Source organism: Lampetra planeri, chromosome 5 (assembly GCF_965212315.1).
Source record: "Lampetra planeri chromosome 5, kcLamPlan1.2.h2, whole genome shotgun sequence".
NCBI lineage: Eukaryota > Metazoa > Chordata > Hyperoartia > Petromyzontiformes > Petromyzontidae > Lampetra > Lampetra planeri.
Genome location: NC_136111.1, coordinates 18,525,808 through 18,550,651, shown reverse-complemented (window position 1 = coordinate 18,550,651; position 24,844 = coordinate 18,525,808). Strand labels below are relative to the sequence as shown.

Sequence of the window (24,844 nt, the reverse complement as noted above, 5' to 3'; positions counted from 1 at the left end):
ACAGACGACACACACACAGACGACACACACACAGACGACACACACACACAGTAGACATACACACACACAGACGACACACACACAGACGACACACACACAGTAGACACACACACAGACGACACACACACAGACGACACACACACAGTAGACACACACACAGACGACACACACACAAACGACACACACACAAACGACACACACACAGACGACACACACACAGACGACACACACACAGACGACACACACACAGTAGACACACACAGACGACACACACACAGACGACACACACACACAGTAGACACACACACAGACGACACACACACACACTAGACACACACACAGACGACACACACACACACTAGACACACACACAGACGACACACACACAGACGACACACACACAGACGACACACACACACAGTAGACACACACAGTAGACACACACACACAAACGACACACACACACAGACGACAGACACACACACAGTAGACACACACACATAGTAGACACACACACAGACGACACACACAGATATAGACGGCACACACACACATAGTAGACACACACACAAACGACACACACACACAGACGACACACACACAGTAGACACACACACACAGACGACACACACACACAGACGTGCACGGTAAACACAAGAGGTGGGGGGGGGGGTGACGCGCCTCTCCTCCGTGGTGATGTTATCTCGTCACCATGGCGACCGGAGCACACGGGAGCGAGAGGGGGGGGGGGCGATTGGGTCGAGATAAATGATGGAGAGCGAGGGGAGAGGTGCAGCCAGAGGGAGAGGGAGGGGGAGCTGGTGGTGCTGGTGGTGGTGCTGGTGGTGGTGGTGCTGGTGGTGGTGCTGGTGGTGGTGCTGGTGGTGCTGGTGGTGGTGGTGGTGGTGCTGGTGGTGGTGGTGCTGGTGGTGCTGCTGGTGGTGGTGTTGGTGCTGGTGGTGGTGGTGCTGGTGGTGCTGCTGGTGCTGCTATGGGACACTGGGTAGAGAGAGATGAACAGTGGGGACATAGACATGGAGTCGGGAGAGAGGGGGTAGAGAGAGAGGGGGGGTAGAGAGAGGGGGTAGAGAGAGGGGGGTAGAGAGAGAGAGGGGGGTAGAAAGAGGGGGTAGAGAGAGAGATTAACAGGTGGGACATAGACATGGAGTAGGGAGAGAGGGGGTAGAAAAAAAGTGAGGGCGGGGTAGAGAGAGAGGGGGGGGGTAGAGAGAGGGGGTGGAGAGAGAGGGAAGGGGTAAGAAGGAGGAGAGCGCAGAGCGTGAAATCTTTCGTGAAATATTTCATTTAAAAAGGGGGGTGGGTGCCCTTAAAGCAAAGCATTGGAAAAAAACATAAAAAATGATGAACGAAGCAAAGTGCCGCCTACACCGAGCATCTTCTTGTTTCCACTGATCGTAAAAAAAAGAGAGAGATGGCGGCGAGACACACAGAGAGAGAGAGGTGGGGAGAGAGAGGGGAGAGAGAGAAAAACAAAATGCAAATTGAGAAAACCGTGAGAAAGCGAGTGGGGAGGGAGGAGAGAGGTAGGAATGAGAGAGGCTGGAAGGGAAACATGGAGAGAGAGAGAGAGGCGAGGGGGGGGGAACTGGACAGAGAGTGAGTGGAAAAGATGAGGGGAGGAGGGAGTGGGGTTAAGAGAGAGGGCGACAGCGGACGGACGAGAGAGGGAGACAGAGGGGGGGGGGAGAGAGACATAGATGAGGAGGGCGATAAGGAGAGAAATAAACTGAACACGCCGATAATGGGACACTGATGATCAGACAGGTGCACGCTTCAACCGTGTTCGCATCATTAACATCATCATCACCAACATCATACATATCATCACCAACATCATCAACATCATCACCATCATCACCAACATCACCACCACCAACATCATCATCATCAATATCATCAAAATCATCATCATAAACATCATCACCATAAACATCATCATCACCAACATCATCATCATCATAAACATCATCACCAACCTCATCAACATCATCACCATCAACATTATCATCAACATCATCATCATGAACATCATCACCAACATCATCATCAACATCATCAACATCATCACCATCATCAACATCATCATCATAAACATCATCACCATCACCAACATCATCAACATCATCATCGACATCATCAACATCACCACCGTGTTGTCCACACTGATGGGTATATTAATCGATCTCCGTGTCCTGGTGTTTGTCTGTGGCGTGCACACAATCGTGTGTAGGGGTGCGTGCGTGTGTCTGTGCACAAGTATAAAGATCCCACCCCTCCCCGTGTAGCCCACATAGACTCTTGGGGCAAGGGCTTATTATTGAACGCCTATTAAGGTTGGCACGTCGCACGACATCGTAGTGTGGCCATAACCACGCCCGGCCGCCTTTGTCTCCCCAGTGCTCACATCTAGATATGTCACGCAGTTTGGTCGTGGTGGTGGTGGTGGTGGTGTTTGTGAACGTCATGGGGAGCGGTGGCGCAGCGCTTAACGCTCTCCGCTACGAACCCGGCGACCAGCGTTCGATTCCCCCACACGGCCAGCGTCAGTGGGACATATTTGAACCGCCCCTGGGTCTCCCCTAGGTCAACTCAACCTTAAAAGGGTAGCTAGGTGCCACGTGTAAAAACACAGGCACTGGGGAGACGAAGGCGGCTGGGCGTGATGCTGGCCACCCACCCCCTCGTGTGCCCTACCGGCCTTCTTCATAGCTTCTAGATTTGAAGCTTTCGTGACTGCAAAGATTCATATGCTTAGGTTTTTTTCGGTAAAGTCACCATGTAGGTAAAACATCAAAATTATTTTTTTTTATTTTTTTTTTATCAATTTTGATGTTTTACCTACGTGACTTTACCGAAAAAACCTAAGCATATTCTTCATAGCTGCTACTCACGAATAGCACTCGCCCCTAAACAGCATGCCTAAAGGCTATACGGGGGATATTGGATCGTCAAAAGTGGATTGAAGGCAAAGGTGGCCTAGTGTAGCATGCCACGGTTTGCATCGGCGACACCACCACCGTTATTATTTAATCGTTGCAACTTAATGGGTGCTCGCTAACAGCATGCGGCCCGAATTGTGCGGCCATCACCTGACAATTGTTGACCTCTCTCTTTCTCTCCCCGTGTCCCTCTCTCCCTCTTCCCGCCCACCCTCTCAAAGGACAGTTGGACCCTAGAGATGGGGTGAGAGTACGTATACACACACACACCACCACCAACACGTCACACACACACACCAACACGTCACACACACACATCAACACGTCAACAACAACAACCGCCATTCGCCACAAAGTGGCGGTGACGTCACCACGACGCTTGTGCCAGGCTATGTGCACGTTGAGGCCACGTGAAGTGTCGAACGCCCGCTGGCAGGAGGTCACGGGGCAGACCCAGGTGCCACGGGTCGACTGACTGAGATGCCTGGCTGATGCACCACCTGTGCCCCCTACTGTGCCAACTTGCTGTGCTTTAGCCACCCGGCACTCTGCTCGTTGTTGTGAGCATCGCTCTTTTCCCTCCGTTGTTGTTGGAGGGCGACTGCCTTCAACTGGCCAGTAGCGTCCTTCACGAGCCTCCTCCACAGAGGCTGATCTTGACACCGCTGGTACCAGTCATCGTCAAGTCCACTCAGCTCCACGTCCTCCTGTACCACATCGCTCCATCTCTTCTCTAGCCTGTGCCGCGCCTGTTTAGCCCCCTCTATCCGGCTGAACAAAAGCTGTTTAGGCATGCGGTGGCTGGGCATGCAGGCTACATGACCCAGCCAACGCAGCATTGCCTGCCGGAGGAGCTCACCGATGGGACTGTCCACATTTTTCAAGGATTTGTGAGCTCCTCACACAATCCAGCCTGGTTAAACCCAGGATGGATCGTAGGCAGGCCAGACTAAATGTTTCTAACTGGCGAAGATGTTCCATTAGGGGGGTCCACATTTCGCAGGCGTAGAGAAGGGAGGGATTGACCGTGGCCGAGAAGACCTGAAGCTTCGTGTGGAGCGACAGACCAGGTAGCTTCCACACAGCGTTACGCAACGGATGAAAAAATAATGCCACTTGACTGATTCGGAGTGAGACCTCTGCTATCAAACCGGAGCCGGTCATGAGAACACTGCCTAGGTATGAGAAACTCTCCACTTTCTCCACAACTGCCCCATCACCAATTGGGAGTAGTGGGGGTGGAGTGTCCGATGGTACAAAATACCTAGGCAGGTGCTTAGTTTTGGTGGGGCTGATGGTAAGGCCCCACCTGTTAGTGGCAAGCTCTAGGTTCAGCAGCAGCGCCTCCAACTCCTCCTCTGAGTGAGCAGCAATTACCAGATCATCGGCATATATAACGTGGTTGACCAATAGGAAGCCATCCCTTGACCGCAGCGGGTCAGGGATTCCGAAAGCACGAAGAACAACCCATTGCCCAGGCCTACTGATGGTATCACAGGCCTTGACCATGTCAATAAAGCAGAGATGTAGGTCTTGTTGGAATTCCCTACACCTCTACTGTAGCAGACGACAGAAAATATGGCATCTTTGCAGGACTGCACTTTCCTGAAACCGCACTGGTGCTCCTCAAGCCTCTCCTCAGTGTGCCTGGACCTTTCCCGGCACACTGAGAAGTGAGATGCCCCTGTAGTTGTTACAGTCTGTGTGGTCCCCCTTCTTAAAGAGGGGGACCACCAGGGCGTCCTTCCAATCCTGCGGAACCCGGACAGTGGTCCAGACTGTTGTTATGATGTCATGTAGGGCAGTCTGTGCACAAACGCCACCCTCCCTCAGCATTTCGCTTGGGAGTTCACTATGGAAGTCCAGTTCACCATGGAAGTCCAGTTTACCATGGAAGTCCAGTTTACCACGGAAGTCCAGTTCACCATGGAAATTCAGTGCACCATGGAAGTCCAGTTTACCACGGAAGTCCAGTTCACAATGGAAATTTATTTCACCATGGAAGTCCAGTTTATCATGGAAGTTCGGTTTACCATGGGAGTCCAGTTCACCATGGAAATTCAGTTCACCATGAAAGTCCAGTTTACCATGGAAGTCCGGTTTACCATGGAAGTCCAGTTTACCATGGAAGTCCGGTTTACCATGGGGGTCCAGTTTACCATGGAAATACAGTTCACCATGGGAGTCCAGTTTACCATGGAAGTCAGTTCACCATGGAAATCCAGTTCACTATGGATGTCCAGTTTACCATGCTAGTCCAGTTTACCATGGGCAACCTGCGGCCCCGGGGCCGCATGGGGCTCATCAAGGACTGTTTCTTGACCTTATTTATTAAGGACCCACCCTCTCGTACTCACCACGTGGCATTGCAGCTCTTGAAGTATTGGGGGTTATTTTTCACCAAATTCTAAAAAAAACGCAGGGCGGGTGTGGACAACAGATCACTTAATCAGAATCAGAAGAATCTTTATTTAGACTGGAGGAGGAATCCGATGCGCCATGAAGTTCTTATTTCACAGATGTCCAGTCAGGGCGGGTCAGAAAACGACAGACAATACAAAAACACATGACAGGAGTGGAAAGTGTAGGACAGGTAAGCAAGTCGCGAAAATAAATATAAAATGAATTAAGTATATAAGTACAATTAGCGAACGTTTTTCAATTCCTGGCAATTTTTCAACACTAAATGCAAGCTTGGCCAAGGCAGAAAAACAACAGCAACAACAACAGCAGTCCCAGACCACAGCAAGACAACAACAACAACCACAACAACACAGTCCCCCGATAAAATTGAAGAGCGTAAATCTTAGAAGTAGTTCTGCGAAAAGCCGCTTCCCAAGGACCGCTCTCCGACACGGCCTCATGCACGACTGTGCGGGAATGGCTTCTCGCGACACAACTGGGATTAAAGACGTCTTTAACAACAACAACTCCACTAGTCTCTCGATAATTCATTTTACGCGTGCTCTGCAATATTAACACTTTCCTGCTCCCGCACAGAAGCCTCGGCCCACAAAGTTGACAGCAGCAGTGCCACGCCAATCAACATCAATCAAACTCCGCCCACTGTGTGTAAAGATATTGCAACTACTGTACTGTAGAGGCGATCACGTGGATTTCGAATTAACCAGAGCAGCATATTTTTTGGTTTAAGCACGTGACTTGTCGTAAAGATTTCCAAGAATAAAAATATTTAACTGTTTTTAGATTACTAATTTGGGCTTAAGGGAAAATCTCAGGTGCGCGGTCAATCCGCAAATCGGATAAACCGCACGCTGGTAATCGAGAGTCTTCCACAGTAAATGTTCCCCGCGGCTCTCACTCCATTTACGCTAATGAACGGTAACGCGATCAAATTGTCCTTCTAAGCTGCGAGGCCCTCCGTCATTCCACCACAAACGAGATTGCGCGCGTGCACGCACACACGCGCATACACGTGCGTGCGTGCGCGCGCGTAACGGGCGTCCGCGTGTCGATTTCGAATTGACAGCCCGTGAATTACGCGGGCCCCCCTCTCTTGCACGAGAGGGCTCGTCACCGAGGCTAGAGACTTTGTTCGCTCGAAGACGTTTCCTGCTCCGTCGCGATGTTCGGCCGATTCGACTCGCGGGAACGCGGTTTGCCTGCGGGAGACGGAAACCGGATTTGCCGCAGGAGAAGCATTGCTCGCGCGGGGATAACACTCAAAGCTCCACACACATGGACCCTTGAATCCATTGCTGTACTTTGCCATCTCCCCTGTACACCTCCCCGAGCCCACAGGTGCCTACGACACATGTGGTATTTCGATTTAAAGCTTTCGTGACTGCAGGGATTCATCTTCTTGGTTCTTTCGGTAAAGTCACGTAGAAGGGAAATAATAAAATAATAAAAATAAAACATAATAAAATACAATTCTCACGACGTTTCGGCCACAACGCAAGCAGCCGTCCTCAGGTGAAGAAGAGGTCTTTCCGACAGACCTTGCGTTGTGGCCGAAACGTCGTGAGAATTGTATTTTATTATGTTTTATTTTTATTATTTTATTATTTCCCTTCTACGTGACGTTACCGAAAGAACCAAGAAGATGAACCTGTGGTATTCTTATTTCGTACGGCAAGGTGATGTAAGCCACGTCACAATCATCGGGTGCGCCTCAATAACCTCCTTCCGCTCTTCGCTTGAAGCCTCACCTCCATCGCCCATTCTCTTCCTCTTCCCTCCCCTCGCCCCCTCCCCTCCTTTCACCCCTTCCCATCCCTCCCCTAACCTTTCGTGATCCCTAAGCATCCCTCCATCGCTGTCACTCAATCCTCAACCCTTGTAGCCACGCCCCTGCCATCCAAGTCATTCTATTCTGTCAACGTTTTTTTGTTTTAAAACTGTGTCGTGCGCCTAGGCCATGAGCAGAAATCGAACTCAGGTTGGCCAGAGTTCGTCGCGCTAACCGCTGCGCCACCGCTCCCCGCAATACGGCAGAACGCTCACTCGCTCGGCTGGCTAGCAGTAGTCGATTATCAGCGTAAGGTACTACCACTAGAGTACAAGTTACCGCTTGTTCATAATAAATCCCAAGTATAATTGTACCCTACGTTACTAAAATCCGACGAATGGTTGTTGTAGAACAAAATGAGTGGCAGATGGATGTGACGTGCCCAAGAAATACCCGGGGGGAGCGTTCGGGACTGGTTCCGTCTGAAAGTACAGCACTCAAAACGGCAGATTCCAAGAACACAGGATGAGATGTTACTATCCTTTGTGCAAGCACTTCCAAGAGTTCATGAACAGCGAGCCTGGTGACATTTGGGGAGCGCATCGTCAGTAGTGTGCCTTTGGATCCTAGGGTGTTTCGGCCTTTCACACTATACACCCTCCCCAAAGGCGGCCAGCGACAGGGTGATCAATCCTACGCTTGCGTCCCATTCCCAATTAGTCATAGGAGTTGCCTTGTTTGATTGTACAGGGCGCTGTTCACACGTTCAGCATCGCGGGGAGCTCTACGGGATGGTCCAGATGTCTCGTGTCCCCCAATTAATGATAACTGCATATTCTCTGCAAACGCTCAGATGTATGTTGATTAACTCCGAATAGCCCAAGCAATAATAGGTTCTGCAATTTAGCAAATTAACATGATTCATTGTAACTTATATGACGTAATTAACCCCCCCTCCCTCTCTTGTTTTCGCATCTGATAGGACCACAGTGATGACATCACCTTTACCCCCTCTATTTAAGACCGACATACTGTAGGAGGACTGTCTTCACAACTCTGGCTGTCGCCTGATGAGGCTGGTTGTAAGAACTGGCAAAACGTCGCAGTACTCGAATTGTAAATGTTCGTGGGTTTACTCTCCAACACACCGGGGTGCTGAACTAGTAACGAATTGGCGTTTGTTGACGTGACAAACCTTACTAATTGGCTGTGTCGGGTGGTGGCTGGTTTAACGACACATTTATATTTACGAGATCTAACCCCCCCACCCCAAAAAACTGTATTATGGATAATATTGGTTGTGAAAACCTAATACGTATTAAACTGACCCCCAATTAATATTGACCCCAAACTTTTTTTCCCTTTGCCTATTAATTTCTCTTTTAAATAAACCTTCCTTGAAAAAAATAATTAAGGTTAAGAGAATTCAATGGGGGGGGGGGGTCACAAGACATCTGGACCAGCTCCTGTAGTATTAAAACAAAACCTCATTGGACAATCAATGCAGCTCAGGAGGAGCAAGCTCACTCAAATATGTTTCTTCATTAAATTTCGATTGTCGCACTGACAGTGTCTTCCACCCCCCCTCCCTCCTCCATTGATTCCTCCATCTGCTACGACTGCATATGATGGGCAAGTGCTCTTAGCGAGCACCTATTAAGGCCGGCATGGCACAAGTGGGGGGTGGGTGGCCAGCACCACGCCCGGCCGCGTTTGTCTCCCCAGGGGCGATGCTCACTACACACCACACTAGGTACTCATTTGAGGCTGAGTCGACCTAGGGGAGGCCGAGGACAGGTTCAGATAGTCGTCACTGGTATTGGTCGTGAGTGGGAATCGCACGCGGGTCGCTGGGTTCGTAGCGCCACGGTGGCTAGGAGATGTTAACTCCCTCGCCAAGTGTGCAGGAGGTCGTGGGTTTGATCCAGACCTGACGCCTGCTGCTGTATATTTGGAGTTTGCGTGTCTTTCTCGTCGTGGTCACGTGGACTTTTTTCTCGGGGATCCTCCGGTTTTTCCCTCCACATTTAGAATCCACATCACGCGTTCAGAGTACTTGGCTGATATACATTTCCACACGATGATAAGCCACTTCCTCGAGCCATCATTTGTGACCAGGTCGCTTCTGAAAAAGAGCTACGTAGAACTCAGTGGGCCTCACCTGGTAAAATAAAAAATAAAAACGAGTAGCGCACCATGCTAACCGCTCCCCACACATGCTCGCACGCGCGCACACCCGCACACGTGCGCTCGCAGGGTGTGTCTTCTCGCGTGGCCGAGCTTCTCCGGTACCGCTGGAGCTGCCCCCAGTCCTGGAGCCGCTGCTGGAGCCGCTGCTGGAGCCGCTGCTGGGCAGCGCTGTGCGCCTGCCTGGAGCCGAGCCACGACCAGGAGGAGGTGCAGATCCTGGGCCCCTTCCCCGCGCCTACTCCGCCCTGGCTGTGAGTCCCACACGGAGCCACCAGAGCCTCCTGCTGAGTGGAGCGCATTCACAGAGTGTACCCAACAAACACTGGCACATCCACTTTGACGCGCCCTCTCGCTCCGTGTCTCTGCGCGCGCTCTCGTCGCAGGCTGGAGGAGCGCGATGGCGACGCGGAGGCCATGGTCATGTCGGCGCACGCTCACCCCCCGGCGGCTGCTGCCAGGGACAGCCCCGCCAGGACAACGTCGCTGTCGACGTCGTCGTCGTCGTCGGCGTCGTCGCGAGTGCCCTCCTCATACAGCCTCGCTAGCCGCAGGGTCTCCGGTAAGATCTGGCACCCCACCCCACCGCACCCCGCCCCCCGTAGATGTCAAAATATATCCCGGAAAGAATTTCGACATCCATAACCTCAACACGGCGGCTTTCGTCCGCCTTGCTCAAGCTCAAGACTGGAAACAGGAAGAACCTTGTTCACAACTTCGGCAGATCTGCCCGATGAAGCTGGTTGTAATCGACACGCAGGCAGTGTGCCGATCGGCACGTTTCGTTCACATGGCAAACCAGCTAACTTCACAATTTTTTTTTATTTTACCAGGTAAGGCCCACTGAGCGACCTAGCTCAACAAAATGGCTTGTCAAGTGGAAATTTATAACAGCCAAAATAATGTCAATAATCTAAATGTGGAGGGAAAAATCGGAGGACCCGGAGAAAAATCCACGTGACCACGGAGAGAGAGAGAGACACGCAAACTCCAAATATACAACAAGCGTCAGGGTCGGGATCAAACCCACGACCTCCTGCATACCAGGCAAGGTAGTTAGCATCTCGCCACCGTGGCGCCCTTTCTGATTGGCTGCGTCGGCTGGCGGTGGATTTTAACGGCGCATTTATATTTACGCGATCTCATCCAAAACAACTTAGACAAACCTCGATTTGCGAATTATTCTGGGCAAACCTGAAACGTTGCATTCTGGTGCTGTGTTCTGGTGCGGTGCGTGTGCTCTCTCTCTCTCTCCCCTGGACCACCGCCACTGGCTCCTCTCCCGTCAGTGTACTGACCAGCGCGCCACGCGTTGTGCGGACCACGCGCGTATTTAACGAGACCGACGGCGAGAAGCGTTGGGGCCGATGGAAAGAGCGGCTCGCTGTGATGGCGAGCGATGGCCTCGATTGAAAAGTTGTGACCCCCGTGGCGAGTAGCCACCGGTTGGGGTTGGTAGGGAAGGTGGAGGGTGGGGGTGGGGCAATGGAACATATTCTATGAGAAATCAAGCTCTGCGGGGGGCTGACCTGGCAAGGGTGGGATCCTAGGTCCTGGTTCCAAATGCTGTTTTTAGCCACCTGCCCTTTAAACTGGAGTTGATTTCTGGGTACGTTCGCTCCTACGGGGGTGACGTTCCGCTGCTTGCAGTGAGCGTTGAAAATCGGATGTTGTCCTCGCATCGCCCCGTTCCATCACTCACCCCCCATCGCTTCCGTAAACCAACCACCCCGTCGCCCGCCGGTCACCCATCTCATTAACCACCCCATAACCTCTCCCATCACCTCCCCCATCACCTCCCCCATAACCTCCCCCATCATCTCCCACCATCACCCACGCTAATCGCGCACCTCCATCGCCTCCCCCCCCCCATCGCGTCCATCGCCGCCAACGTCGTTCGCCAGGCCTGGACTCGTACCGCCGCTCCAGCTCCTCGGCGCCGGACAGCCCGGGGCCGCGCGTCACCTCGGCGCCGCTCGACCAGTGGCCCCGCGTCACCGCGGCGCCGCTGCCGCCCGACCCGTGGCCCCGCCCGGTGCCCGGCCGCACCGAGGCCGGGCGGCCCACGCAGCGCGTGGTGGCGGCGCCGCCCCCTTCGCCGACGACGACGAGCTCGTCGTCGCGGCGGCGCGACACCCGCGGCTCCGTCCGCCACGCCGAGCGGCCGAGCAACATCGAGCCGCGCCTCTACCGCGCCGACTCGGGCGCCGGCGGCGGCGGCGGCGGCGCCGGCAGCGACGCGGACTCGCTGACCGACGAGGAGGTCCTGTCGCGCTACCGGCTGGGAGCGCTGCACTTCAGTGCGCAGTACGACCTGCCGCACGGCCGCCTGCTGGTGCGCGTCATCGAGGCGCGCGAGCTGCCGCGCCCCTCGACCCGCACGCGCCACGGCCCCGGCGACGGCCCCGGCGACGGCGTCGGGGTCGCGGGCGCCGTCGCGGGCGTCACCTCGCTGCGCCGCCGCGATTCGCCGCCGCCGCCGCACTCCAACCCGTACGTGAAGCTCTGCCTGCTGCCCGACCAGAAGAACTCGCGGCAGACGGGCGTCCGCCGCAAGACGCAGGACCCGCTGTTCGAGGAGCGCTACTCCTTCGAGCTGCCCTTCGTCGAGGCGCAGCGGCGCACGCTGGCGCTCACCGTGCTCGACTTTGACAAGCTGTCGCGCCACCGCGTCGTCGGCAAGGTGGCCATGCCACTCGCCGAGGTGGACCTGGTCAAGGGGGGCCACTGGTGGAAGCCCATCGTGCCCAGCTCGCAGGTGCGCGCACCTCTCCGCGGAGGCCCAACAAATCCCCCTGCGGTTAAATCTGCCCGATCGGGGTGGGGCGCTTGTAATCACCTTCGCTGAAACACATCACGAAAGTACCCGGATTGTCAGATGTTTGTGGGTTTACACCCTCCACCAGCACGCACACATCGGTGTGTGCGTGTGTCTTTGTGCTGAGGGAGTGACTAATGGGCAACGTTTTGTTGTGCGTGACAAACCTTGCTAATTGGCTGTGTCGGGTGGTGGCGGGTTTAACGACACATTTATAAAACGAAACTATTTTTTATTTTACTTTACGAGGTAAGGCCTCACTGAGCTGTATAGTTCTTTGTCAGAAGCGACCTGGCTATCACAAATGATAGCTCAACGAAGTGGCTCATCACGTGGCAATTTATAGCAGCCAAATATTCTCAACGCCATGATGCCGATTCTAAACGTGGAGGGAAAAACCGGACGACCCGGAGAAAAATCCACTCGACCACGTGGAGAGAGACACGCAAACTCAAAATATACAGCAGGCGTCAGGGTCAGTTTCGAACCCACGACATCCTGCATACCAGGCGAGGTTCAATCCTGATTGCTAATCAACCTAAATGTGGCGCTTGGGCAGGACACGTCGCTCGAAGGAACGCTGGCCGGTGGTCGAGACTAATCGCAGAGTGGCAGTCAAGGGAAGGAGACACGAGCAGAGAGCACATCCAGCGCAGAGATGGAGGGGGCGCTTGACGCATTGTTGCAGGAACTGATCCACGTTTATATTCTCCATCGAGTTTCCCGAGTACTTTGAGTCACAGAAGGCGCTCTGTCTAAATATAAATTAGATCGCTGTACCGTACTTCTACGCTTCCACGTCCGCGCGCCCCGCTTTCACCGAGCCGCGCTGACCGGCGTGGTGAAGTATGGTCAAACAGCCCGTCGGGGCCCGCGCTATGAGACCCTGCTGTTGACCTACAATGCACTCGATGGGTTGGCCCCGCAACATTGACGAGGTGCCGCAGATCTTGGGATCGCCTTCTTCGAAGCACTCCGAGCTCAAGGGCTCCGTGCCTGGGGGTGATCGCGATTTCGCCCGGCGCTGTGCAGCCCCCAGACTATGGAACGACGCTTTGCCCTTGCTGATAAGACGGAGTCGTTAGATTTATATTTCAAACTCACCTCTTGAAATTGGCCTTCATTACACCCCTGCCTATATCTGGCCGTTCACCCTGCAGGTCCTGCTCGTTTCCTGGCTTTCCATACAACGGCGGTGGCGCTTTGGTGCCATCTACGGATGAAATCTGCCGCCTTGAAAATGTAAATTATCATTATTTGTAGCATAGGACCGTTCGAGACTGTGATGGTTTGGGGAGGCCTTTTTGTCCAACGCTGGGTGGACAAGGTCTGATGACGACGACGATGATGATGAAGATGATGCGTGTGTGTGGGACCGCAGAGTGGGGAGCGGTAGCGTAGCGGTTTAGCGCGCTGCGCTACGAACCCAGTGACCCGAGTTCGATTCCCGCTCATGGCTATCACCGGTGATGATTATAAATTATCTGAACCGGTCCTGGGCCTCCCCTAGGTCGACTCAGCCTCAAATAAGTCACCCGGTGCGGTGTGCGGTGAACATCGCTGCTGGGGAGACAGAAGGCGGCAGAGTGCGGTGCTGGCCACCAAACCCCTTCGTGTGCGGTTTAACACGTGTGAGGCTTTCGCGACCAATATTATTAATTCATAATCACCGTTTTTGGGTTTAGATCGCGTTATTTATAAATGTGTCGTAACCCTCCACCACCCGACACGGCCAATCAGTAAAAAAGTGTCACGTTGACAAAAGACAAATAGTTCACTGCTTTAGCCCACCGGTGTGTTGAAGCGTGAAACCACAACATTTACAATTTTTGAGTAGCACGACGTTTCGCTGGTAATTGCATCCAGCATCATCGGGCAATTCGCCAGAATGGTGAGGCTCTGCTCTGGCTCCCGGTCTTAAATAGAGCAGCAGCAGCAGCAGGGTGACGTCATCATTAACTCATCAACTCATCAGGCAGAGGCGTAGCTAGGGGGGGGGGCAGGGGGGTACATGTGTCCCCTGGCGCCAAGGTAAAGGGGCGCCAAAATGAGGCTTACAACGTTACATTATAACTTATTGCGGCGGGCGCGGCAGCCTGAAACTACTGCACAAATCTACACCTCAACCTAAAAGTTTATATATCCCGCCACACACGGCCTGCATGTCATGTAATTACATTTTGGTATGTGATTAAACGGGGGGGGGGGGGGGTGGCGCCAATTTTATAGTTCGTCCCCGGGCGCAAAATATCCTAGCAACGTCACTGTCATCAGGTGCAACGATTTGAGGCCACGGTACCGGTGGCCTCCACGTGCACTGCTGCTCGCTAACAGCGCTTTGCCCCGGCAGTCTGTTGAGGGGTGGCTGGGGGATCTTTGTCTTTGTCTTTGATTGCAGAGCGAGGTGGAGCTCGGCGAGCTGCTAGTGTCCCTCAACTACCTCCCCAGCGCCGGGCGACTCAACGTCGAGATCGTCAGGGCCAAGCAGCTCCTGCAGACCGACATGGCGCAGGGTTCAGGTTCGACACTGGGCCCTGGTGCCCTCGGCTCTCCACCACAGAACGACTCTTGCCGTACTAACTGACCGTATTCTTGCCATCCTCCCTGGATTAGGACGCAGTTGTTTGCCCTGGATTTTAAAGCAGAGGTCTGGGGCGCGTTGTGTCTTACCACCCAATTGTTTTTTGATGTGGGCACGAGAGAGATGTTAACTACCTCGCCTGGTATACAGGAGGTTGTGGGTTCGACCCTGACCCTGACGCCTGCTGCTGTATTTGGGGTTTGTGTTTTTCTCTCCCCCCGTGGTCGCGTGGATTTGTCTCCGAGTCCTCCGGTTTTTCCCTCCATATTTAGAACGAACGTGCGTGAGAAGGATTTGGCTGCTACACATTTCCGCGTGATAAGCCACTTCGTTGAGCTATCATTAATGATAGCCAAGTCGCTTCTGAAAAAGAGCCATGTTGCTCCGTGGGCCTTACCGAGTAAAAAGATATATTAAGAGTTTGCGTCGTTTAAATCGTTTTAATCTGAACGAGACAATTGAGTTACCATGCGATCATTGTGTTACCGAAAGGTACGTTGTAATCTAGTTGATCGGTCAAAACTTCCGGAAGACGTTTGATGATTTCCATGTTTTCTTCGAGGTGTAAGTTCATTTTAGTTGTTTGGCTTTTGTCATTTTTGTTGGTGACGCAGGTCACTCGTGCGGACGAGACTCATGCTGCCCGACTTTGAGTTCTCACCGAGTTTAAACAAACGTCAACAAACGTATTTCTCACAGCATAATCACCTTCTGGAAGACCGCTTCCCCCGCAACTACCGCATTCTCCCAATTATAAAACACGCCCTCGTTTTTTTCCCTGCGTCCGTTCCGTGTTTCCTAACTTCATCATTTCTATATATCTTACATCCTTGTTTTACCCTTTTTCCCCCGAGACACCCTTGTACTCTGAAGGATGACCGTAACCCTTCTCTTGACTCCCACGCGTTTCATTCAATCAGGGTTTAGCAACAAGCAAAAAAAAAGTCCAGCCGTAATCTGGTCCCGAACGTCGTAAATGGCGCAGATTCTATTTGAAGACCGAGATTGTGTTTGTGCGCCTGTGTGGTCCGAGTGTGTGCTCGTGTGTGTGCTCGTGTGCGTGGGGAGCGGTGATGCCGCTGTTACGAACCCGGCGGACCCGAGTTCGATTCACCGCTCACGGCCAACAACACCGGTGACGATTGTCTGAACCGGTCCTGGGCCTCCCCTAAGTCGTCTCGGCATCAAATGAGTACCTGGTGCGGTGTGTAAGCATTGTCACTAGAGAGACAAAGGCGGCCGGGCGTGGTACTGGCCACCCACCCCCTCGTGTGCCGTGCCGGCCTTCATAGGTGCTACTCGCTAACAACACTTGCCCCAACAGTCTGTTCAGGCTATATGGGGGATCTTTGTCTTTGTGGATCGGTAGTGCAGCAGTTAGCGCGCTGCACTACCAACCTAGCGACCCCAGTAAATAGTGATAATTATTTGAACCGGTCCCGGGCCTCCCTTAGGTTGACTCAAATGAGTACCCGGTGCGGTGTGCAGTAAACATCGCCACGCGGGGGAGACAAAGACGACCGGGCGTGGTGGCGACCACCCAACACCCCTCGTGTGCCGTGCCGGCTTTCGTAGGTGCCCCTCGATCACAGCACTTGCCCCAACAGTCCGCTAGGGCCACCCGGGAGACCTTCGTCTTTGCGTGGCTTATTTGTGTCCCTCAATTTGATTTGGCGCTCTCGATGCCACGCGGTGGCTCTGCGAGCCACTCGCTCCACCGCTGAGCCACCGGCCTGGTTTATTATCTCGGTGGAAGGTGCCTGACCTCTGATGCCACCCAAGGACCATTTGTGCTGCTCAGCTCATCCTGAAGGGGCATCTGTCCTGTGTGCATGTCCGATTGATGACGTTTGTCGGAGGAAGTTGTTGAGGTTGCCGGAGGGAGTGAACTCTCTCTGTCTCTCTCTCTCTAACCACTATCCGAGAACACCAACCCAATAAACTACAGATCCTATTTTTTCTATTTTAGCAGGTTAGGCCCACTGAGTTGTGTAGCACTTCTTCAGAAGCGACCTGTCACAAATTATAGCCCAAACGAAGTGGCTTAACATCGGAAATTTATAGCAGCCAAATACTCGAAAATGCGCGATGTTGATTCTAAATGTGGAGGGAAAACCCGGAGGAGCTCGAGAAATATCTACACGACCACGGGGAGAGAGACACGCAAACTCAAAATATACAGGAGTCAGGGTCGGGATCGAACCCACAACCTCCTGCATACCTGGGCGAGGTTGTTAACAGCTGTGTACGAGCACAGGCACTGGGGTGGCTCTCGAGAGTGCAGGCGGTGCAACTGCACTGAGGCGCGTGGCTTAGAGGTGCCCAGGCGCCAGACTACGAAGACAAGGGGGGGGGGGAGGTAGGTGCAAAATGGACAGGGGGCAGGGGCCCATTGCATTCACCCGAGGCGCCCACCCACCACACTAACGCCGATTAGGCTGGAGCAAGTGACTCCTCCTTTTAATGGAAAGTTTCGTTTTAGTTGCCGGCCAATTTGTGTTTGACGGCAGTGGTTCTCAAGCGGTGGGTCGCGGTCCCCCTGGAAAAGCCTTCCCACGGGAGGGGCGGGGGGTGGGGAGCCCAGACTGTGGCATGGACACCGTGCAGGAGAAATTTTGAATGCCACGACAAACAAGTCGAGGACCGCTGCGGCTTTTGCAGGCGTCTGCGCCTACCGCTCACTTTTGCGACGAAAAAAATCAATGCGATTTCTGCCCCCCCCCCCCCCAACACACGGTGGCCAGACCCGTTTGCGAGGGTGCAGCTGGTGCACGCACTCAAGGTGGTGAAGAGCAAGCGCACGGCGTGCATCCACGGCACCGTCGACCCCTTCTACAACGAGTCATTCAGCTTCCACGTCACCCCCGACCTGCTGGACGACGTCAGCCTCGTGCTCACCGGTGAGTCCAGTCGCCGCCCGGTCGCGCGAGGCCACCAGATCCCCAGATACCCGGACCCTGGCCAACGGCCCCTGGTACCTCCGACCCCCGACCACCGGTCCCCGGACCCACGGCCGTGGACCACTTGGCGCGAGAGGAAGGACCGGGAGGGGGTTGAACTAAAACTCAACCAGTGTTTTGTTTTGTTTTACCAGCTAAGGCCCACTGACAGAGGTCGCAACCGGGTAATCGATACCCGGCTACCCGTACCCGATACCCGGGTACGGGTACCCGTTTGCAACCCTGGTGCGGCCGGGTACGGGTAGGCCGTGAGTCACTGGTGAGTCACCGTTTGTCACTCATTTCCCAACGTCTTGTCTCTTCTCACAATTCAAGTTCCTAGAATCAACCCACCCGCGCCTGCAACATGGCTTCATCCCAGAGGTCACAATCAGGTACCCGATAGGGTACGGGTACGGCCGGGTACGGATACGGGTACCCGTTTGCGACCCTGGTGCGGCCGGGTACGGGTAAGGAATCAAAACCCGTTTGCGACCTCTGCCCACTGAGCAATGTACGAGCTCTTTTTCAGAAGCTACCTGGCCACACGTGATTAGAGCTCAACAAAGTGGCTCATCATCATCATCAACACGTGGACATTTACAGCAGCGGCCATATACTCTAAACGCGTGATGTTGATTCTAAATGCGGAGGGGGAAATCCGGAGGACCCGGGAAAAAAAATCCACAGCACCACCAGGAGAGAGAGAGACACCGCAAACTCCAAATATACAACAGGCGTCAGGGTCGGGATTGAACCCACGACCTCCTGTATACAAGAGGCAGTTAACATCTCACCACCGTGGCGCCAAAAGAGATGGCGCCAGGGTTAGCGTGGGGGATTAAGGCTGGGCTTTCAGGGTTTGGGTCGGGGTTAAAGCCGGAGTTGGCATTGGGGCTAGGCCAGGGGTTAGCAACCCGTGGTTCTGGATCCGCGTGCGACTCTCTGCCAGGACCGCCGCTCCGTGACGTTGTTCATTCAGGACTCACCGTCTCGTATTCACCACGTCGCATATTGCGGCGCTCGATATATATTGAGGTTTTATTTTATTTTACCGAATTCTAAACGAAAAAAAAACCGGATCTTCTTGTCATTGTGTTTGCCGACCCCCCCGGGGTTAGGGATAAGACCTGGGTTAGGACTTGCGTTAGTGTTCAAGATAGAATTAATGATAAGGGTTAGTGCTACGGGTAACAGGAAGGGGTTCGGTATCCCAGTTCACGTTCAAGCCAGGGTTAATGAGAAGGATATCATTGAGATTTGAGTTCAGCGTTGGGTTAGGAGGCTGTGGCGAGCACCAGCGTTTGGATTTGGATTAGGTTGACCCCTAAGATGGCTGGGGCTCTACGGCTCGGGCAAATTCTTGGCTCCGGCGCTTGGTCTGTACGTCCGCATGCGTTGTGTTTATGCGTCTACGTGTGTGCATCTGCGCGCGTGTGCGTGTGTTTGCACGCGCGCCATAAAACGACTGCATCTCACAGGAATGGAACCATTAATCAAGCTATAAACCAGTGGACACACTCACGCAGAGCCATAGACCCAGCCTCATTTAGCCTGATGGAGCTGAGCTGCAACAGCTGTTAGCGAGCACCTATTAGGTCTGGCGGGGCGCACGAGTGGGGGGAGTGTGACCAGCGCCACCACAGCCGGGGCCACCGCTGTCTCGCCAGCGCTGATTGCTGGCGCGCCATCCCGCTTCGCTCGCATGTGGCTGAGTTGACCGGGGAGAGGCCCAGGACACGTTGCGAATATTACCGGCCACCGACGGCGTGTGTCGACGACCAGGGGTTGAAATCCAGGTCACTGGGATTCTAGCTCGGAGCGCAAAAACCCAGATGAACATCTCGCCGGATATTTTTTCTCTGGTCGCTGGCAGACTGCGCCAGAGTCGGTTGATTGATACGCGACTCGTAGCCAAAGCGAGAGAGGTGGTTGCTGGATCCGGCGTTGCCCGTGTGCGGCACTGTTCTCTCGGGTCGCCGACAGAGACAGACTTGCCCGAAAGGAATCCCCGCTTGTAACAACTGCACTCGCCACACGCACACACACAAGTCGCAGTGAATTCCTGCTCAAGTGAGCATTGAAGTGGTACTCATGCCCCGCCACAGTGGATAGGAGATGTTAACTACCTCGCCTGGTCTACAGGAGGTCGTGGGTTAACTCCCCACCGCCGATGCCTGCTGTATATTTGGAGTTTGCGTGTCTCTCTCTCTCTCTCTCCCCGTGGTCGCGTGGATTTTTCTCCGGGTCCTCCGATTTCCACCTCCACATTTAGAATCAACATCGCGCGTTTTACAGTATTTGTCTGCTATATATTTCCACGTGACGATAAGCCACTTCGTAGAGCTATCATTTGTGATCGCCAGACCGCTTCTGATAAAATAGCTACATAGCTCAGTGGGCCCTTACCTGGTAAAATACAAAATAGTTTTTAGTCTTGGTGTAAATTCTACATTCCTATGGCGGGGGTGGTGGGTGGGTGGGTGGGGGGCGGGTGTGAGTCTCTCCTTGCGACGACCGCTGTCAACGTCCACCACAAAGCCAACGCTCATCTTATCGACCCCGGATTGGTGACGGTCTCGGTTCAAGCCCCGGTTAAGATTGCATCCCGGAGACGTTCACGACCGCGAGCCGCCCCCTCCCACCGCTGAGCAGCGCCGAGGGGTGCACGAGCCTGGTAATTTATGGGGCTCCTCTGCGCTGGATTTTCCCCGCGCGCGCATTAATCTCACTTTGGGGCCGGGCGCGCGCCTCCCGGTATTGAGCCGCCGTTCACCCGCCCGAGCGAGCATTTTATTTACCGTGCACTTACTGTCACGCTCGTCACGGAACCGCCCGGCTCGCCTACACGCACGCGTCACCTTGTGTCACTCTGTGTGTCACCCTGTGTGTCACCCTGTGTGTCACCCTGTGTGTCACTCTGTGTGTCACTCTGTGTGTTACTCTGTGTGTCACTCTGTGTCCCTCTATGTGTCACCCTGCGTGTCACCATGCGTGTCACTCTGCGTGTCACTTTGTGTGTCACTCTGTGTGTCACTCTGCGTGTCACCCTGTGTGTTACTCTGTGTGTTACTCTGTGTCACTCTGTGTTTCACCCTGTGTGTCACTCGGTGTGTCACTCTGTGTGTCACTGTGTGTGTCACTCTGCGTGTCACTTTGTGTGTCACTGTGTGTCACTGTGTGTCACTCTGCGCGTCACTCTGCGTGTCACTCTGTTTGTCACTCTGTGTGTCACCCTGCATGCCACTCTGCGTGTCACCCTGTGTGTCACCCCGTGTGTCAGTCTGTGTGTCACCCTGCGCGCCACCTTGCGTGTCACCCTGCGTGTCACCCTGTGAAAAGTGGTAAACCTATTCTCATAAACTGGGATTGTTTGTCCGCGTGTTTGAGCCTCGCATGGGTGTGTACGCGGCATGCACATCACAGCTAGCCCTCGTTTTACGCAGGGGGTTGTGGCCTTGAAAAGCGGCGAGTAACTCAACATCGCGTCGATTAAACAGAATCGAGACGAGACAAAGTTCACGCGGACAAGATCTTATAAATGGCGAGCGAGAAGGGAGATGTTGACTGGTGCTGCTGCTGCTACACCGCAGGCATCATCGCGACTCCGACTAACGATCAGATCCCAGCGCGTTCCGTACACCGCAAGCCAATGCACTGCAGCGCGTCATCTCAACAATAGTGCGCGCGTGCACGCACAACAACGAAAAGCGTAAATTATGAAGAAATAAGGAGAGCTTTGACCCTTTCTGGCAATAAAGCAGTTGTGTTAAGATGTTCAAACACCAAATAGAAACCTTTTTGCGAGGGATCAAGTCTGTATTAACCACGCAAACTTGTGGTGATCATGAAAACAACACGCGGCTCTGATAGTATACGCACTAAATTTAGATTTAAAGCTTTCGTGACTGCAGGGATTCATATTCTTGGTTCTTTCGGTAAAGTCACGTAGAAGGGAAATAATAAAATAATATTAATATAAAACAACACAAATTTCTCACGACGTTTCGACTGCAACACAAGCAATCATCATCAATTATAATTAATATACGCACTGTCTTTGATTGGCCTACAATCAGAGACGGCTTTCTTCATGGCCTTCTCTCGCCAGTGTCAGACCAGATAACGCCAAAAGACGAACAGCACAGCTACAATGCAACTATCAGATCATTTATAGCTCGGCGCGAGCAGCTACAACACGGGACCCTTTTCCCCAATATCAAAGTATTGTATTGCCAGCAAAGGCTAAAAACCTACTCTTATTTTGCAATACTCTGATCCCGGCAAAAAGGTCCGAGGCGTGAATCAATCGAGCGCGCTGCTTCAAAAATCGCGTTACGTAAAAGCGCGTGAGACCCGAGACCACCGCCCCCCCCCTCCCTCCCCGATGTCACCACTAGAGGGCGGTCGTTGTCTCTCGCTCATCGCCACACAGGGTGGGGGGGGAGGGAGCCCCTTGCACAACTGCAATAGAGTAGAGCGGCGCGCGAGACGTCACCTGTTGTGTTTGCTGTTGTTTCCCTCCGATGGCGCTCGTAGACGAGTCGTACTTCATCGCCCGTCCTCACGCGTACGGCTGCGCGCGTTGTATGCTTGTATGTATGTATGTATGCGCTGTATGTGTGAGTGTATGTATGCACGCGTAGATGTATGTATGGTGTTTGTATGTATGGTGTATGTATGGTGTATGTATGTATGTATGGTGTATGTATGTATGTATGGTGTGTGTATGTATGTAGGATGAATGTATGTATGTATGGTGTATGTATGTATGGTGTATGTATGTATGGTGTGTGTATGTATGGTGTATGTATGTATGTTGTATGTATGCATGTAGGATGTATGTATGGTGTATGTATGTTATATGTATGTATTCTACTATGCTGTATGTATGTATATTGTATGTATGGTGTGTGTATGTATGTAGGATGTATGTAGGATGTATACATGTATGTATGGTGTATGTATGTATGGTGTATGTATGTATGGTGCATGTATGAATGGTGTATGTATGTATGGTGTATGTATGTAGGATGTATGTATGTATGGTGTATGTATGTAGGATGTATGTATGTATGGTGTATGTATGTATGTTGTATGTATGGTGTGTGTATGTATGTAGGATGTATGTAGGATGTATACATGTATGCATGTATGTTGTATGTATGTACGCGTGTCATCGCGCAGTGTTCGGCCGGAGCGCGCGGACCAGCAGCGAGCTCATCGGACGCGTCGTCCTGGGCCGCTTCCCCAGCGGCGCCCCCGAGCTCACGCACTGGCGCCGCGCCATGGCCTCGCCACGCACGCCCGTGGCGCAGTGGCACAGCCTGCGCTCCCGCGGGGCCTGCGACCGCGTCTCGCCGGCCTCGCTCGCGGTCACCTGACGCGCGACGCCGGCTCCTCTACCTGTGGTGTGTGGTAGTTGTGGTGGTGGTGGTGGTGGGGTGGTGGTGGGGTGGTGGTGGGGTGGTGGTGGTGATGGTGGTGGGGTGGTGGTGTGGTGGTGGGGTGGTGGTGGGGTGGGGTGGTGATGGTGGTGGGGTGGTGGTGGGATGGTGGTGGTGGTGGGCTGGTGGTAGTGGGTTGGTGGGGTGGTGGTGGTGATGGTGTGGTGGTAGTGGTGGAGTGGTGGTGGAGTGGTGATTGAGTGGTGGTGGAGGAGCTGCAGGAGACGAACCCATACGACGCACCTGTAAGGCACCTCGCACGCGCGCACACCTGCGACTGAATACAGCAGACGAGCACGCACACAGGTAGCTACTTAAGGGGAGGTGGGCAAACACACGCACACGAACAACTACAGGTGAACACCCCGCACGCCTGCATAGCGCACGCCCTTCAGTTCACTAAAGCACGCGTACCGTACGCCACATACCCACGTGTCCATGAGCGTGTTTTAATAGCGCGGCTGTGACGCAGCACACCTGTGACCACATGGGTGGTGATACACGGCACACCTGTAGGAAGGCACACACACTCACACACGTGTGGTAGAGTGCACCTCCGGTGACGCATCACACCTGCGGTGACGCGGCATACCTGTGACTACACAGGACACATCGCACTGCGTATCTGCAGGGCATCGCGGACACAGCGCAGGCCGGCACGTGGAGGCGACATCGGGCCCAAATAATTTCTCTCCGCGGCCTGAATTCTCAGCCCGAGTTCAGTTGACAAATACACAGAAACGCGCTGCTGGGATGCTCACTCGGGTTTCCAGTGCGAGTTACGAGGCTCGCGGAAACTCGCTACTGGAGAGACGAAACGACCTTTGTTTGAAAACGTGGAAGAATCTATTGAGGCCAGGAGACCTGGGGGAAAAAAACAACTAAAACTCATACTAATAGGGGTTTTCCACCTTTTTTCTGGCAACAAAACTGACACCTTTTGCAAGGAATCATGTTTACATTGACCACAATACTTGCAGTCAAATGCAAACAAAAAACAATACTCTGATAATGTATGCATTGTCCTTGAAACTGATTGGTCCACACCAGAGACAGCTTTCTTTAGAGCCTAGTCTCATATGGTGTTCGACCAGATGACGCCAAAAGGCGCACAGTTCAAGACAACGCACTACCAGAGTAATGAGAGCTCGGGGTGAGCAGCCACATCATGGGACCTTCTTTGCCAGTACCAACATATACTACAAGTATTGTGGTTCATGTAAACATGATTCCTTGCAAAAGGTGTCAGTTTTGTTGCCAGAAAAAAGGGGAAAACCCCTATTAGTATTTTTTGGTATTGGCAAAGGAGGTCCCATGATGTAACTAAAACTCAATTCGGCGAAACGAATTCAGAGCGCAGCAAAGCAAAGTGCCATAATCACCTGCAGCGCGCACTATGTGCTGCGTCCCATGTGCCGCACACCTGTGTACTCTGCTCCTGTGTCGCGCATCTGTGCTGCGTCCCACGTGCTGCCCGCCTGTGCTGCGTCCCACGTGCTGCCCGCCTGTGCTGCCCGCCTGCGCGCGTAAAACCACATTTCACACGGCGCCCTCGCGCGGGGGACCAATACGTGCAACGCGCGGGGTTCATGCGCGCAACGCAAGACGACGTCACCGCAACGAGAAAGCAAACGGCGATATGCAACACGTTAAGCAATACAAAACAAACAAACACATCGGTACCATTGGAACATCATTTGCCAGTAAAAAATATGATAAT

At 53.3% G+C, this 24,844-nt stretch overlaps 1 protein-coding gene across 1 annotated transcript; it reads left to right on the top strand.

Moving 5' to 3' along the window:
- Window positions 1–9,348: 9,348 nt before the first annotated feature.
- On the top strand, window positions 9,349–23,061 carry SYT17 (synaptotagmin 17). The gene is made up of 6 exons (XM_078593962.1): window positions 9,349–9,593; window positions 9,726–9,901; window positions 11,244–12,097; window positions 14,556–14,676; window positions 17,483–17,638; window positions 22,865–23,061. The coding sequence occupies exons 1-6, from the start codon at window positions 9,349–9,351 to the stop codon at window positions 23,059–23,061; spliced, it is 1,749 nt and encodes a 582-aa protein (XP_078450088.1).
- Window positions 23,062–24,844: the final 1,783 nt, after the last annotated feature.